The 13998-nt window shown below is 46.5% G+C and overlaps 1 protein-coding gene across 2 annotated transcripts in view; it reads left to right on the forward strand.

Moving 5' to 3' along the window:
- Positions 1-13998, forward strand: part of SLC7A1 (solute carrier family 7 member 1) — an 84252-nt gene that overhangs the window by 33673 nt on the left and 36581 nt on the right. For both annotated transcript variants that reach the window (XM_059719854.1, XM_014595943.3), the window contains exons 3-5: positions 3925-4083; positions 6371-6533; positions 13577-13689. In XM_059719854.1, coding sequence (XP_059575837.1) covers positions 3925-4083; positions 6371-6533; positions 13577-13689 — 435 coding nt within the window. The remainder of the gene's footprint in view (positions 1-3924; positions 4084-6370; positions 6534-13576; positions 13690-13998) is intronic.

Here is a 13998-nt window from a genome sequence, read left to right on the forward strand (position 1 = left end):
CATGTCCGTGGTGTCTCTTGATGGTCTGAAGCTACATGGAGTTGCGAAGGATTTGCTTGGCAAGAGGGAGCAGTTGGTTCAGTAGAATTTGAGTGAGGATTTTCCCAGTGTTGGAGAGGAAGGCAGTACCTCAGTAGTTTCACAGTCAGCCTTCTCTCCCTTTTTTTTTTAAAGGTGACAATATTGACATTCCTTAAGTCAGCAGGAATTTCCTTGATGTTCCAGATTTTAAGATACTGTAGCGCTCATTGGTCGTAACTTCCCTACCAACTATGGTGACCTCAGCTGGCATGCCATCAGGGCCAGAAGCTTTGTTCTTCATCTGTCTTACTGCCCAGTGGACTTATTCAGAGGTTGGTGGACTGGCAAGTACTTTCTTTACTAGGTGCTGCAGGATGGATTTGATGGTTTCATCAGTTGCTGTCAATTTCTGACCTTTTAATAATGTTCCTTCCAACAGTTTTTGATGGACTGATGTTTAGGACACCTTTTTCTAGCCCCCTTCTCATATGGGGTGAGCAGAGGGGATCCTAAAAAGGACTGCTCAGTCACAATCACAGCTGCTGAATCGCCCTTCTGTCCCATACCAAGAGTGAAGTGACCATCACGTGACGGACTACCTGCATGTGGATCTGTGACTAGGGACTTTCAGCGATCACTTTGTCCCCATCACCACTCATTCTTCGCCACAGGACTTCATAGAACTTATGGGTTTTGGGTATTGTAGTAGATGTTGGACACCTGTGAGTGACATGTTTTATGTGAGGAGGCTGTTGCACATTGACAGCTGTGTGGTTCTTGGAGGAGGAGTAACCTGTATGCAGTGGGAAAGATCCAAGACACCTGGGGTTACTCTTCCACTGCAGCCTTTGTCTGCCTTTGCAGCCATTGAGAAGTATGCTTTCTGCATGTGCCTGCTCCACCGTTAAGGTCTTTGTGTTGTGTTGGATTGGACTGCTTTTTGTCTGATATTTCACCTCTGACCTGAGTGCCATGGGTGACCATACCAGGAGCACAAGATTCCTGACTGTGTTGCTCTTAGGGTCATTGGTACATGGAAGCCTCTCCACCCCATCAAGGTGGCAGTTCATGGGGAGGAATGAAGTTTATGTTGCTCCGTGGGGTAGGTAAATGTTATGAGCAAACCATATGGATCTGATCCAGGTTTCAAGTATAACTTCCTTCAAACTGCCATGTCATCAGATTTGCATACTCTTGGCTCCAGGCCCTGGTGTAGTTATCATCCAGGAATCGGCATGTTTTCATCTGCCAAGGAAGACTAAGCTGACACTTGATTGGCAAAGGAATGCATTATCACATCAGCATCTGTAGCCTTTGCTAACTAAGGACCCGTTCCAACTTCCATTGAAATCACTGGAATGAAATTAAAGGCAACCAAAATGATCAGGGGCATGGAACAGTTGCCAAACTAGGGGAAGACTAGGATTCTTCAGTTTAGAAAAGAGAAGGCTGAGGGTTATATATAACCCTCTGTGCCATGTGCAGCCTTGGCTTCAGCCTGCATGCTGTGGGCAGCACATGTCCCATGCTGGCTCTGAGGGTTGCATGAGCAACAGGCTCCAGGACTGGTGTGTGCTACATATGATGGGCAGGGCAGGATTGGCTGTGTGCTGGACAAGGTAGGGAGGACCAGCATGGGACATATGTTTCATGGGGAGTTGGTGGAAAAACTCTCCCTTGACTTTAGGCTTTGCATCAGGCCCCAATTGAGTGGACAACCCTGTTCACATGTCTGGGCAGCTTTTCCAGTATTGCAGTGGCACTAGAGGAGGATGTTTGTCCTTGCTGCTAGTTAAATACTGTTTAACAATGGATCAGCCGCACCTGTTGTGAGCAACAGGGAGCTTTTGTAGTGTAAACCAAGCTCTTGAGGTTCTAAAAATAAACCACAGATTTTTTATTTTTTTTTACTCTGTTGTGTTTGGATAGTTGGGTGTACACAGCTTGAATGCATACGAAGGCAGTAAAAAGTCGGGACCGGCAGTGGGAATGCTGATGTTGATTACCATTTGAATTTTAATCTTAAGTTATTTGTGTGTTGTCAGAACCTGGGAGCTTCATTTCAGCATTTATTCTGGAATGCAGGTATTGTTCTACCTGTGCTATAAGACTTAAATGTTCCAAGATGGGTATGAACTCCACTGAAGGGTTTATTTTGTTCTGTAGGAGTTTCCGTTTCATTAGCAGTTTAAGCCAAGGGGAAGGCTTAGTTGTTCAAGAATTGATTTGAAATGCACAGGGTCTGTGATCTTGCTCAGTATTACATTTCCCTGCTGAGTCTCCCTGCGACTTCACTGAAATCTGTGGAGTCGATTTGTATTTTCCGCAGTGTGCCCAAATACAGTTTGGCCTGTGAACACCCATGGGCTTGAATCCTGGAATGTGCTTGTCAATTTCTTTAACTCATTGGCTAGGTACAGACCGTCAGAAAGCCTAAGGCTGAATTGATTCAGTCTTTGCAGGTTAGTCTAAGATGCTCAGATTAAACTGAAATAGAAGGGAACAGACATTTACCTTTTGATTGAGGAAATGCAGCCACATGACTGCAGTGGGTCAGGCCAGAAGCTGGGAGGTGCTAGAGGATGGGTCTGGCTGTGTGCCCACTTCCTTTTCCTGCTGCCCCTGAGGTCTCTGGGATTTGCAGTCTAGAATTACAGCAGCAGGACTCTGCAGGGTTGTTCATCACTTCTTCCTGCTTCCAGGTGTCTGGGATTTGTAGACCACAGTTGCAGCCAGCAGTAAGTTTGAGTGGGAGAAGGGGTATTTAACTCGGTTTCCAGGCCCCCAGCTGGGGTTTGCCTGGGAAGGCATTCCCCCCCCCCCCCCTGCAGACTGGGCTGCATCCCCAGCTGGACTTGTTCCCCTCCCTCCCCTGATTTGTCAGCAAGCCCTCTGCTCCAGCTAGGGAGCAGAGAGGTGGGGCCAGCCCTGCTCTCTGGAGCAGACAGCATAGCCCAGCCCAGAGCTGGAAGGCATGCTGGGAGACTGATTTAACTTGAACCAGGAAGGTCTAGGACAGAAGTTTCATTAACCAGTTTGACCCAAATCAGTTAAACCTGTTGAATATAGTATCAGATTTATCTTAACCCAGTTTCAGCCGTTTTGAAACTGGCCTGTGCGCACTGAGCTTCTGTTCTGTTGTTACAGGTTTAAACCAGTTTCTGATCACATAAATTGGTTTATGTGTAATTTCTGTCCCTAGTCATTATGTCAGTGGGAATTGTTTCTTCCCACATGAGGAATAGCAGTGTGGACAGAACTAAATTTAAAGGAAAGAGGTTCGGTATGTGTTATACCCTCTTGAGTTACTTGTACACCCCCCCCCCCAACTTAGTTCCTACCTCACTCTCAATTTACCATCATAGGGCCTGTTACTGTTGTCACAAGTTTCAGAGTAGTGGAACTTTAATAAAGTCAATGGCTTTGCCTATACACTGTCGGGTCTGGTAAACCTCTCTAAGCTAGCTTTAAACTAGATGTACCATTAGGTTGGGTATCACCTGCTTGGATATGTCAGCAGTTGCTGCTGTGCCTTCAGCTTGTAGATTGTAATCACACCTAATGCCTTGTTTCAGTAAGAGAGAGATTTGGGCCCTGAAACCAGCAAGTGATGCAGGGTCTTGAGGGAATGAAACTGTTGTGGGGGAAGGCAAGGCATTGCTGGGCTTGGTTTCATGGTGAAAGAGCAGCCTAGTGGGATTTGGGTTTATACAGAAATTCAATGTCTAGGTGGATCTCCGGGGGAGGGTTTTCTATGAGTCTCTTCTAAATGACCTGCAGGGTTGAGCAGAGATGCATCAGAAGTAGATTCCAGTGGTGTTCACAGAGCAGCAAGCAGTACCACTCATTTAAAGATATGTTCTAGTAATGAAAATAATTTGTGTTCTCTCCCTCTTCTGAAAGGGACATCAAGTGTGGCCAGAGCCTGGAGTGCAACATTTGATGAAATCATAGGGAAGCACATTGAGCAGTTCTGCCAAGCCTACCTGACTATGGATGCTCCTGGGGTGCTAGCAAAATACCCCGATGTCTTTGCTGTTCTCATCATCCTCATTCTAACAGGTAAAACCTTTGGAAAGTTTGCAAAAATATGTTCCTTTCCTATAATTTGTATTGCTTGCTTTTGGAATGGGTACAAATGCTTGTGTTTGTTTTGGGCAACTTACTAAAAGTCCTTTGTGCCAGGTATCAGGTTGACCTATTTAGCTGCTCTGGAGTAAGGACCATTTGCATCCTGTTTATGGGGGGGGGGGTTAATTACAAGGGAGTGTTCTAGATATTTACATGAACACAAGTAAAACATTTAATCCAGTCTTGCACCACACAAATCAGGCAAGGACATGTTACTTACAAGTAAGTACAGAGGGATTTAAAGAAAAAAAAAAAAACCCCTCTTGCAGAGCAGCTTTGTTCTCTTGCTCCAGCTCTGATGCCGAGAATCTGCCAGTTTATATAGCATGGTGTCCAGGAAAATGTGGGAGAAAAGGCCAGAATGAAGTAATGCTGTGTTGCATGACTTAAAAAAAAAAAAAAAAAAAGTGTTAAAACATTTAAAGTACATGTCGACTTCAGTTTGCAGCAGTGATCACAAGATTTTAAAAGAGAAAAAAAAGAAAAGAAAGAAGAAAATGTCAATGTACATGGAAAATACATTGGTTTCTCTTTCTTTCCATAGCAAGTGAAACATGTTATAGTTAAATTACAGGGAATATCTTTTATACTATTTCTACCTGAACTCTTTCATGTATCTCAAATCAAACCTTTCAAAACTCTATCAGACTTAAATGAGCCTGAAAAAAGTTTCATTTTCATATAGCTCTGCACTTTCTAACAGGTGGTATCTGTCATAATATCATCAAAGAGGCTACTTCAGGTATTCTGTGGCTCTGATAAGACTGGAAGTCTCAGCCTGTTCTTATCAGCTGTCCAGCCCAAGAACCCAAGCCATCTGTTTGCAAGATTCATGTTGAAATCTTTAGAAATCCCACATAGACAAGAGGTGAAGGGTTGAGCTGTGTGTGTGCAGGTGCAGGGAACATGATGTTATGTTAGCTTAGATGTAGCAGGAGTGGGTCCATTTAAACCGGAATCACCAATTAGAATCGGGTCCCTGAGGTTCGGTGAGAGTACAGCATTCATCAGCACTCAAACCTGTATGCTTAGGAAAGCTTCACAGTCTTGAGAGGCTCATCCACTCTACTATTTTGGAATAAAATTTGAATTGCCAGCTTTCATCTACTGCATGGGGGTGAAGGGGATAGGGGGCTCTTCAGGTTTTGGAAATTTGGGGAAAAGTCAAAACTTTTCCACCACAAAATTTCTGGATACAAAATTTTATTTCTGGATATAAAATCTGAGTTCACACCTCGTTTCATTAAGTGTCAGCACCTTCTGGGTGCCTGAGTGTTTTTTTGTTTTTCAGATCATTCATTTTTCCTATGCTATCCAGTTTTTTTTTTATGGCTTTTCATGGCATTTCCTCCCCATACTCTCCTTTTTTGTAAGAGTAATATTGGAAGCAAGCCCTCCAAGTGAAATAAATTCACTCTGGACTAAATTATGACCTTACTGCAGTGCTTTCCTTTCTCCTCACAGCTTTGTATTGGTTTTATCACAAACACTTCTTGTTAAATTTTGGTTTAAGAGGTAACCTGTTCCTAAAGAGAATCAGCTAGGAATGCCAACTCTTTATTCTTCTCTTTCTTTACTCAGGGAACCAAATAGTTTCATGGCATTTATGGCTACCTTTAATTTTCTGTTCTTCAGGGTGAAGAACCTAGCCTGAAACCAGGCTCAGATTGAAATTCCCATTGACTGGGGGAGCAGGGTTTATAGACCAGTGATTCTCAACCAGTGTGCCAAGGTACCCTGAGGTACCACAAGATCCTTTGAAGGGTGCTATGGGCCAAACTGGGGATAAGCAGGTGTGAGGAGATGAGCAGATAGGGACAAAACTGAGCCAGTGCTTATCTGGACAATCTCCTGTTCCCACTTTCTGGCCCTTCTGCAAGGAGGTAAGCAGTATAATGCTAGCTTTGAAAATAGGAACCACTCAATTCACAAAAGTTATGCAGGGGGGTGCCTCGAGTCTAGTGGGGGGTCCCTGAAGTACAAAAAGGCTGAGAACCACTACTCTAGTCAGTGTCATCCTCTGACTTGTTTAAGTGTTAGGTGTGACATACCTGCTGTGTTTGAGCCCTGTTCCAGAATTATGCTTGCCCCTATTTCTGAGGAACTGTTGAAAATAACTGGTTGTAGTGACTTCTGCATTTTTGCCCTTGCTCCATTGAGGTTGGACTGTGTGCTACTGTTGGAGAAATGTCTGATTGTGTGTTTGTTGTTTTTCCAGGTCTCTTAACTTTTGGTGTGAAGGAATCAGCACTAGTGAACAAAGTATTCACCTGTATCAATATCCTCGTCCTCTGTTTCGTCATGGTGTCGGGTTTTGTGAAGGGATCCATCAAAAACTGGCAGCTCTCTGTGGAGGACATCCGTAACATGACTCTAGTCAAGTATGTCTTTTCTTCCTTTTCAGCAATTAGTTAGAAGCTAACCTGTGGCTCAGCGGGCCATTCCCGGAAGGCTTCACTGGGCATTTGCTTCCTTGGTACTTGGGCAAAATTCTTGTAGATGTTAGTAGAAGCTTTGCTTAAAGGAGGGCTGAGATGACACAGGTTGCCAGATTGTCATCACCTGTAATCCATGCAAAAGTAGGGCTCTGTTTGATTGCAGTGAAAGGTTACTCACTTCTGGTTAGCCAGGGAGATGTAAACAGTGGGGCTAGGGCCAGAAATTGTGTATATATACCAATATAAGTGGAAACTGGTTCAAATCTGTAACACAACAGAAGTTCAGTGCACATAAACTGCTTTCAGAATGATTGAAACTGGTTTAAGGTAACTGAATGAATGTAGTATAAGACTTAACTGATTTAGGTTAAATCGGCTTATTGAACTTCTGTCCCAGATCCCCTCTAGATTCAGGTTAACTTACAGTCCCCCAGCATCCCAGGATGCTTTGCACCTCCCCTGCAAACTCCCCTCCCCACAGGGTGGGTGGGCCAGCCTTGGCCCAAGCTGTCTGCTCTAGTCAAGCAGGGAAGTGTACTCTAGCACCCTCAGGTTCTGGCCTGAACTACTGCAGGCATGTGGCTGTATTTCTGGAATCAAAAGTGACTGTCTGTTCACTTCTTTATTGGTTCAATCTATGCAGTTTACACTAATCTGCAAAGATTGAATTCATTCATCTTTGCGCTTTTTGTCAGTCTGTACTTGGCCTGGGAGTTGAGCACCTAGCTTTTTTTTTTTTTTTAGGGCACGGACGCACATAGTGCTTGGAGTACAACAAACATTATGAACTGTGAGAGAACAGACAATGTACAGTGCTGAAGCATTGCAGATCACTCCAGACCATATCAAAATTCCCTTTGGATAGAAAGAGAAATAACTTCTAAAATGTTTCTCTTTGAAGCTGTTCTAGTTACCTGTGTACCATATAGCAAAGAGTGATAGGGAGTTGGCTGATCCACGAGGTTCCCATGGCTCTCTGCTTCATACCCCCTAAGGTAGCTCAGCTCCACTTACCTGAGGTCACAGGGTCTGCTCCACATGCGTCCTTGCCTTTTTAAAGCTACATGTGAAGGTACAACATGGCCACCACTTCCTGAATCACTACCCCAGGACCTTATTTATTAGGGTGCTGTGCACTCACCTATCACACTATGGCACATACATCTGAAAAAAAATCTACATCCGTGAAGTTCTCCACCAATGAGGTGAGCAGAGGTCATGGACCTTCTCCCCATCTGGCACAAGGAGAGCACCCAGCCATCCCTCAAGAAGAACCATCAGAACCGGATCATTCACAAATGGTTTGCAGCAGAGATGTCAGCTCACAGCCACAACAGGAACTGGCATCAATGCTGGTCTGAGGCAAAAGTCCTAAAAACATAGTACAAGAGAGCTGTGGTACAAAAATTGTTTCAGGTGCCTGATGGGCAATATTCTCTAAAACTAGCTGTGGCCCTACTAGCCAGAGATAATTCCACTAGACCACATTTTTTTGTTGGCTACGCTAGGGTTAAGCCAGAGCTGTTTGAGATGGAGGTTCCAGTCCATATCCCCACCCAGGTGCAGCTCCAGGAGGGCCTGGAGGAGCAGCCAAGCATCCTGTTATCTTGTCTGTCTGTTCTGCCATCACCATGACAAGCTGTCTTCCAACACTCCACTGTGCCACTCTGCCATTGTCCCACATACTTATCCTGCCACCATTTCTCCTGACCACCCTGCCCTCAACCTATTTGTGCCCAGAGCCTGCCTACCTGGAGGGGGAATGCCTGCCTATCTGCACACCAATTGCACTGGTGAGTACTGGGGCACCCATGCTATGATGGGATTGTTCCCTTTCCCTAATAAATGGCTCAAGACACTCCTTCCCCCTTTCCCCCCACCTGTTTTGAGCAAGGCCTGGGGCATAGCTGTGCCCAGAAATGTCATCTGCCAAGGCCCTGGTAGGGCAAAGCCTTACGGTTGGGTCCTGTGTATTCGCCCTAACAGAGGGTGGGAGTGGTCAGGCAGCCGGCAGGGCATGTAGGGGCTGGATGCTGCCATCTCCAGGACCATTAAAACTGGAGTGTAAACTGTGGTGTGGTATGGTCCCCTGTAGGTTGCAGACTGACTGTAGGGTTAGCATCTCTCCCTTCCACTCCATTTGCATGCAGTTTGGGCATTGAGGGGGGTGTGGTATGCATTTTCTGGGGAAACAGTGGGGACCACTCAGGTCATTGAGCCCTTGATGTTGCTCTTCTAAGAGTCTGAGGGAAATTTCTTGCTTCATCAAGACAGCATGCAGGTGGGAGTGTTCAGGAGTGTCACTGACAGAAGCATGGTGGGGCATCCCATGTGCTAACATGGGCATTTCTGTGGGCCCATGCAGAGTCTGGAAAATAGGTTTTTCCAGAGGGCAGGAAGGGAGCAAGCACCTGTAGAGAGAGATGTTGTGAGGGAGGGAGGCAGGCCTTGGTATTTTGAAAGGCAGTTGCCTAGAGACTGAACTTTCTTTGAGGGTAGTGCTGGGGGGTGGAAGGGGGGGGGAAGGGTGTGCTGTGAAAGGCCCACAGGCAGCCCTCGGGCTTTGAGGAATAGTCATTCCAGGAAGGAGTCAGTAGAGTCCCCACCTAGTGAGAGGTGCTCAAACCTCCTCAGGAAGTAAGTGTGCAGCCTTGCTCTGTCATTGAAAGGTAGGACCTTTCTCTCCAAGGTAACTTTCCTCTGTAACTCACTTGGTCTCCCAGAAGGCAATATGATGAGGCAGCAAGGCTTTCAGTAAATGCTTATCTCCTACCCATTGGTTTTTGGGATAAGGAGGGGAGCCACATCCATGTAAATCATGGCAGCTTGCAAGATTAGAGAGCATCTTGGGAGTATCAGGAGTAGAGAGAAGGTTTGTGTATAAAAGCCTAGAGAGTCGGCCATGGACCTGTTTTTTGTTTTGTTTCTTGAGGTCTTGCAAACTCCAGGAAAATGTCCAGTGGCAGCCTAAGCAAGAGGCATTTTCCCCAGGTTGACCCCCTTACCCCTGAGTCATCAGAGGCATTCCATATGCTTTGGAATCATATGGGTGGTGGTCTCCATTTAGGATCTGAGGGGCTGATGTATTTACCATTTTGGGAAACTGCAGTAAATGTGAAGAGTCCCCAGGAAAGAATGATGCAAAGCTGTTTTTTTTTTTTTTTTTTTTTTTGAAGGGGAGGGGGAAGGGGTTAGGAATTCAGCACTTAGTGCCATGTTACACAAGTTTTTAACAATGCCACCTTGTCTATTTGCTGTCATTCCAGGGTCAACACCTGCAACCCCAGCTACTGCCTTTCTAGGGACCCAGGGAGACGAGCCAAGACTACAGTCCAGAGTAGCAGGGATGTGGTGGGAGGAATAGGAGGGAAGAAATGTTAGCAGGCCTGGTAACATCCTTGGAGATGAGCAGAGGGTGTAAAGGAGAGATGTACTGGCAGGGAATATTGCCAGGAGGGGTATTTCCCAGTCCAGGCACGCTGCTTTGTTCCAGGTATGGAACACTTGACGTGGCAAAACAGACCATGCACATGCTGGTGCAGAACTTGCATGTGGTGAGACATGCAGTGGTCTCTTATAAGCACTGTCAACCAATAGATGGAGGGTGCTCTGTTTTTGCCTCCCAAACGTAGGCCTGCCCCTCACAGGTGCAGGTCTGTCCTCATCCCTGTGTCAGTGCTCACTACCCAACACAATTTCAGTGCTATCCACCATAGTCTGGACTACATCCTCCCCTCTTAAGTTCAGATCTGTGTACCCCAGACACCTTCCCCCCCCCCCCCCTTTGTTTTTCAGCCCACACCACCTAGGTCTAGGCTTCCTCATCCCATGCTCAAACCATCTTCCTGTTGTTATAGCTGTACCAAAACCAGGCTCCAAGTCTTGATGCTTGTGCACAGTCCACTTCCCCCATTCATAGGGCTTGCTGAAAGTGATGCCAGACACCCCAACTGGCCTTCTACCATGGGGCCCTGAAGTTGTTACTCCAGCATAGGAAGGAGCTCCAGGACACGGTTGTTGCCAGGGGACTTAAGGATGTGAGGTTGGGAACAGTGCCCATTGACCTCAAAGTAGTGCAATGTGGGACTCCAGCCCCCTTGAACCATGTGCTCAGTGAGGTGGCGTGTTGCTTTGCCACCCCTCCTCCCCCTCTGAAAAATCCCTCCCCTCCATGGGGAGTCAGTATACCTGTGATGGCAGGGCTAGGCTACTCTTCAGGACATTCTACTCCTTTCCCTACCTCCCAATTCATGCAGCAATCCCTGCACCCGTTCTGGTTTGTAAAGTGCAGCCTGCAGCATTTGATTGTTTGAAACGTTTAATAAAATGGTTAAGAACAAATTAATGAATTGTCTTTTGTGTCTGTTTGCACTTTACACAGTGGTGCTGCCTTAAAGCCCAGTGCTGCCAGAAGCGGTTCATCTGGGCTTGCATCTCAAACACCTTGACGGTTGTGATGCTGCAGATGCTCAGTCTCTGAGTCCTGATGCTAGCCTCTGGAAAGGTCTTGTCCCTGGCTTCTCGGCTAGTGTAGGCCAGTATGATCATCTAGGATAGGTACTGTTCACTATAGTGTCCAGGTGCATCCCCCAGGGCCCTCCACTGTGGCATGAAATGCCCAAAGATGCAGTTCCACGGTCATCTGGTAGTTGAAGATGCTTATAGCCAAGTGTCTGGTAAAGGGCCGTGGGAGCCTGAACTCCCTTCTAAGCTGTGGGAGAAGTGGGTAGGCCTGGGGGTAGATATCCCTTCCAACTCTATGCTGAGTGCTGTAGGCAAATGCTCCCTCTATCTGCTGTGCATTCTTGGTGACTCTGATGTCATGGACCTTGCTTGGTGGTCATGTGGGTGAACCACCCCCAATCCTCTGTAATGCCATGCAGCATGATAAACACACCTTGCTGTTGGTGTCCTCAAAGTTGGGCACTTATATGCAAACATGAGTGCTATCAGTGGCCTCAGTGCAGTTCAGAAGGCCCATCTAGTTATCAAATTCAGTTATGATCTCTTGTGTGTTTGGTCAGGCAGAAGTGTTGTTCCAGTGCCTTCTGGATGGCATAATATACCTCCTGGACAGCTGGTTGAGCTGTGGACTTGACTTTTCAGAAGTGTAAGGCAGCAGACTGGAAGCTGTGGGTGGAGGAGGGGGCGCCAGTTTCCAGAAATCATTTGCTACTCTTGTTTTACTGGTTTGTCTAGAGTGACAGGGCCAAATTGGTGCAGGTCTTAAGGAAAGTGACCCTGCTCACCATGAACTTACACCAGGTCCTCAGGGCTATGTTCCCATCAATCAGTGATTTGTCTCCTGAGCCCAAGAGTGGCAGTCTGTAGTTGGTACCAGAGAAGGCCACTGCCTCCATGGAGTTTAGTTCTTCCTCCTTGGGAATGTAGCTCTTGAATGGGCCAAGCACATAGCATAGCTTGAGGAGGAGGGTGAGGTGTATTTTGAGTGCCAGGGTCCTAGTGCTTTCATTTTCATGCAGAGGTGCATCAGCTGGGAGGCATACTGGAGGAATACAGAAAGCATCACCCAGAAAGCAAAGACTCTGCCACGAGCAGAACAAAGCCAATACCTCACAGTGCTGCTCTGAATGTGGAGGGCAAAGATGCTGGGCCCCCATGCCTTATTCCATCTAGGAATACAGTATGTTTTAAAACTGATCAGCCCAGCAATGGTAGAAGTACTAAGCAGAAACTTCAGGGTCAGATGGCCCTAAGGCTGTCCACAGAAGTCTCTGGGTGCCCAAGACCAAGAGGCATGCTGTGATACCTGTTCACCAGCCCCTTAGCTGTGAGTCACAAAAGCATAGGTTCCTGGACACTTGAAATGTGGCCTGTACATTTGTACTGTCAGTAGTCCAGGTTAAGGAAAGCTTCAAATTAGGGCAGGATTTGAATTGCTTCTTATCTCGTCTCATGTTGGTCAGTATCTTTGGATGACTAGAGACCTGATCAAACTCAATCAAAGGTTATTTAATTCCATTAATGTTATTAAACCCTTATTGATAGGTAAAGGCTCGTGCCCATAATTTGCACAAACAAAATTGGAAGCCAGTGTGCCGGGGGGGTGTCCTAACACATGCACAGATGCAGGGTCTGGCTTAGTAACAGCTAATGGTAACTGAGATGATATGCACTTATCTTCCTGACAGTTTGTTAGCAGTGTCAAGGGCTGTGATAACCATGCATGAAAAGTTGGGATGTTGTAAATGTAAGAACCAAAAGCTTGATACCTTGTAATTTTATAGAAAGGACAAGCCCTTTTGTAGGACTAGAGCTACTGCAATGAGTAAAGCAGCGTCATGTCCTTCAATTACCTGTTTGCAGTGAAAACCTGCAAAGTCCTATGCACAGACTTCACATGCTCTAAATAGCACTGCCAGTGGCAATGCGTAGGGTGTATGGGCGTGCATGCGCACCCCCTGAGAGCACCGGTGTACCCCCTGACTGGCCATGCTTGTCGCTTAAGTGATGGGCAGGGGAGCAGGCAGAAGCACCAGTGCTCCCCTGCAAATGCTGGCTGATCACTGCAACCACTCCCAGAAGCGGCTGCAGCGATCAGCCGCAGGCAGCACCAGTTGCCCATGAGCGCCTGCTTACTGTAATTGGTTTGCCCAGACCATGTGAGGTGCCTGTTCACATCCTTGCAGGTTTGGGTCCTGCATATGAAATTTTTTTCTGGAAATACCTTAGAGTAGTGAGAAATGGATGGTTTAGGGGAGTTTTTACAACTAAATATCTGGTGAAACCATAATTTTGGCCAGGCATATTTTTAAATCAAGGTTGTTGTTTGGCCATGCCAAACCTATATGTTAGGTAAGCCTTCATGCCTGTTGCTGTATGCTCTCTGTCTGCCAACTCGGTGAAGCTGAGCACACTCCCTCTAGTTCTGGTCATAGATTTTGTTACAGATATGGGAACATGCTCCTGGCTAGTGTTTCTGCCTAGGTAGGATCTCTCCTGACCTGTCATTTCGTTCTTTTCAGTCATACCCAGTATGGTGTGGGGGGGTTCATGCCATATGGATTCACCGGAGTCCTCTCGGGGGCAGCCACATGCTTTTATGCCTTTGTGGGATTTGACTGCATTGCCACCACAGGTAAGCAGAAAGGCAGCACATTGTAACTTCCATGTTGAGGGCCTCAGTCCAAAATTCAGATGTGCACTCAGCTGCCAGTTAGTGGCAGGAATCGGGGGGAGTGAGGCACCTGAATGCACCTGTGGCACAGGGCCCACTTCTCTGAGAGGGGACAGGGTTTTAAGACCCTCCACTGTCAGCATTTCCTGTTGGTGAGCATACGCAGCTCTTTCTTCAGCTTGCTGACTTCTTGGGTATCTGACTCCCTGTGTATGTACAGAGAGCCTAGGTACCACAATTAGGGCACCCAAGTCCTTTTGTGGATCCAGT

Source organism: Alligator mississippiensis, chromosome 1 (genome assembly GCF_030867095.1).
Source record: "Alligator mississippiensis isolate rAllMis1 chromosome 1, rAllMis1, whole genome shotgun sequence".
Classification (NCBI taxonomy): Eukaryota; Metazoa; Chordata; order Crocodylia; family Alligatoridae; genus Alligator; species Alligator mississippiensis.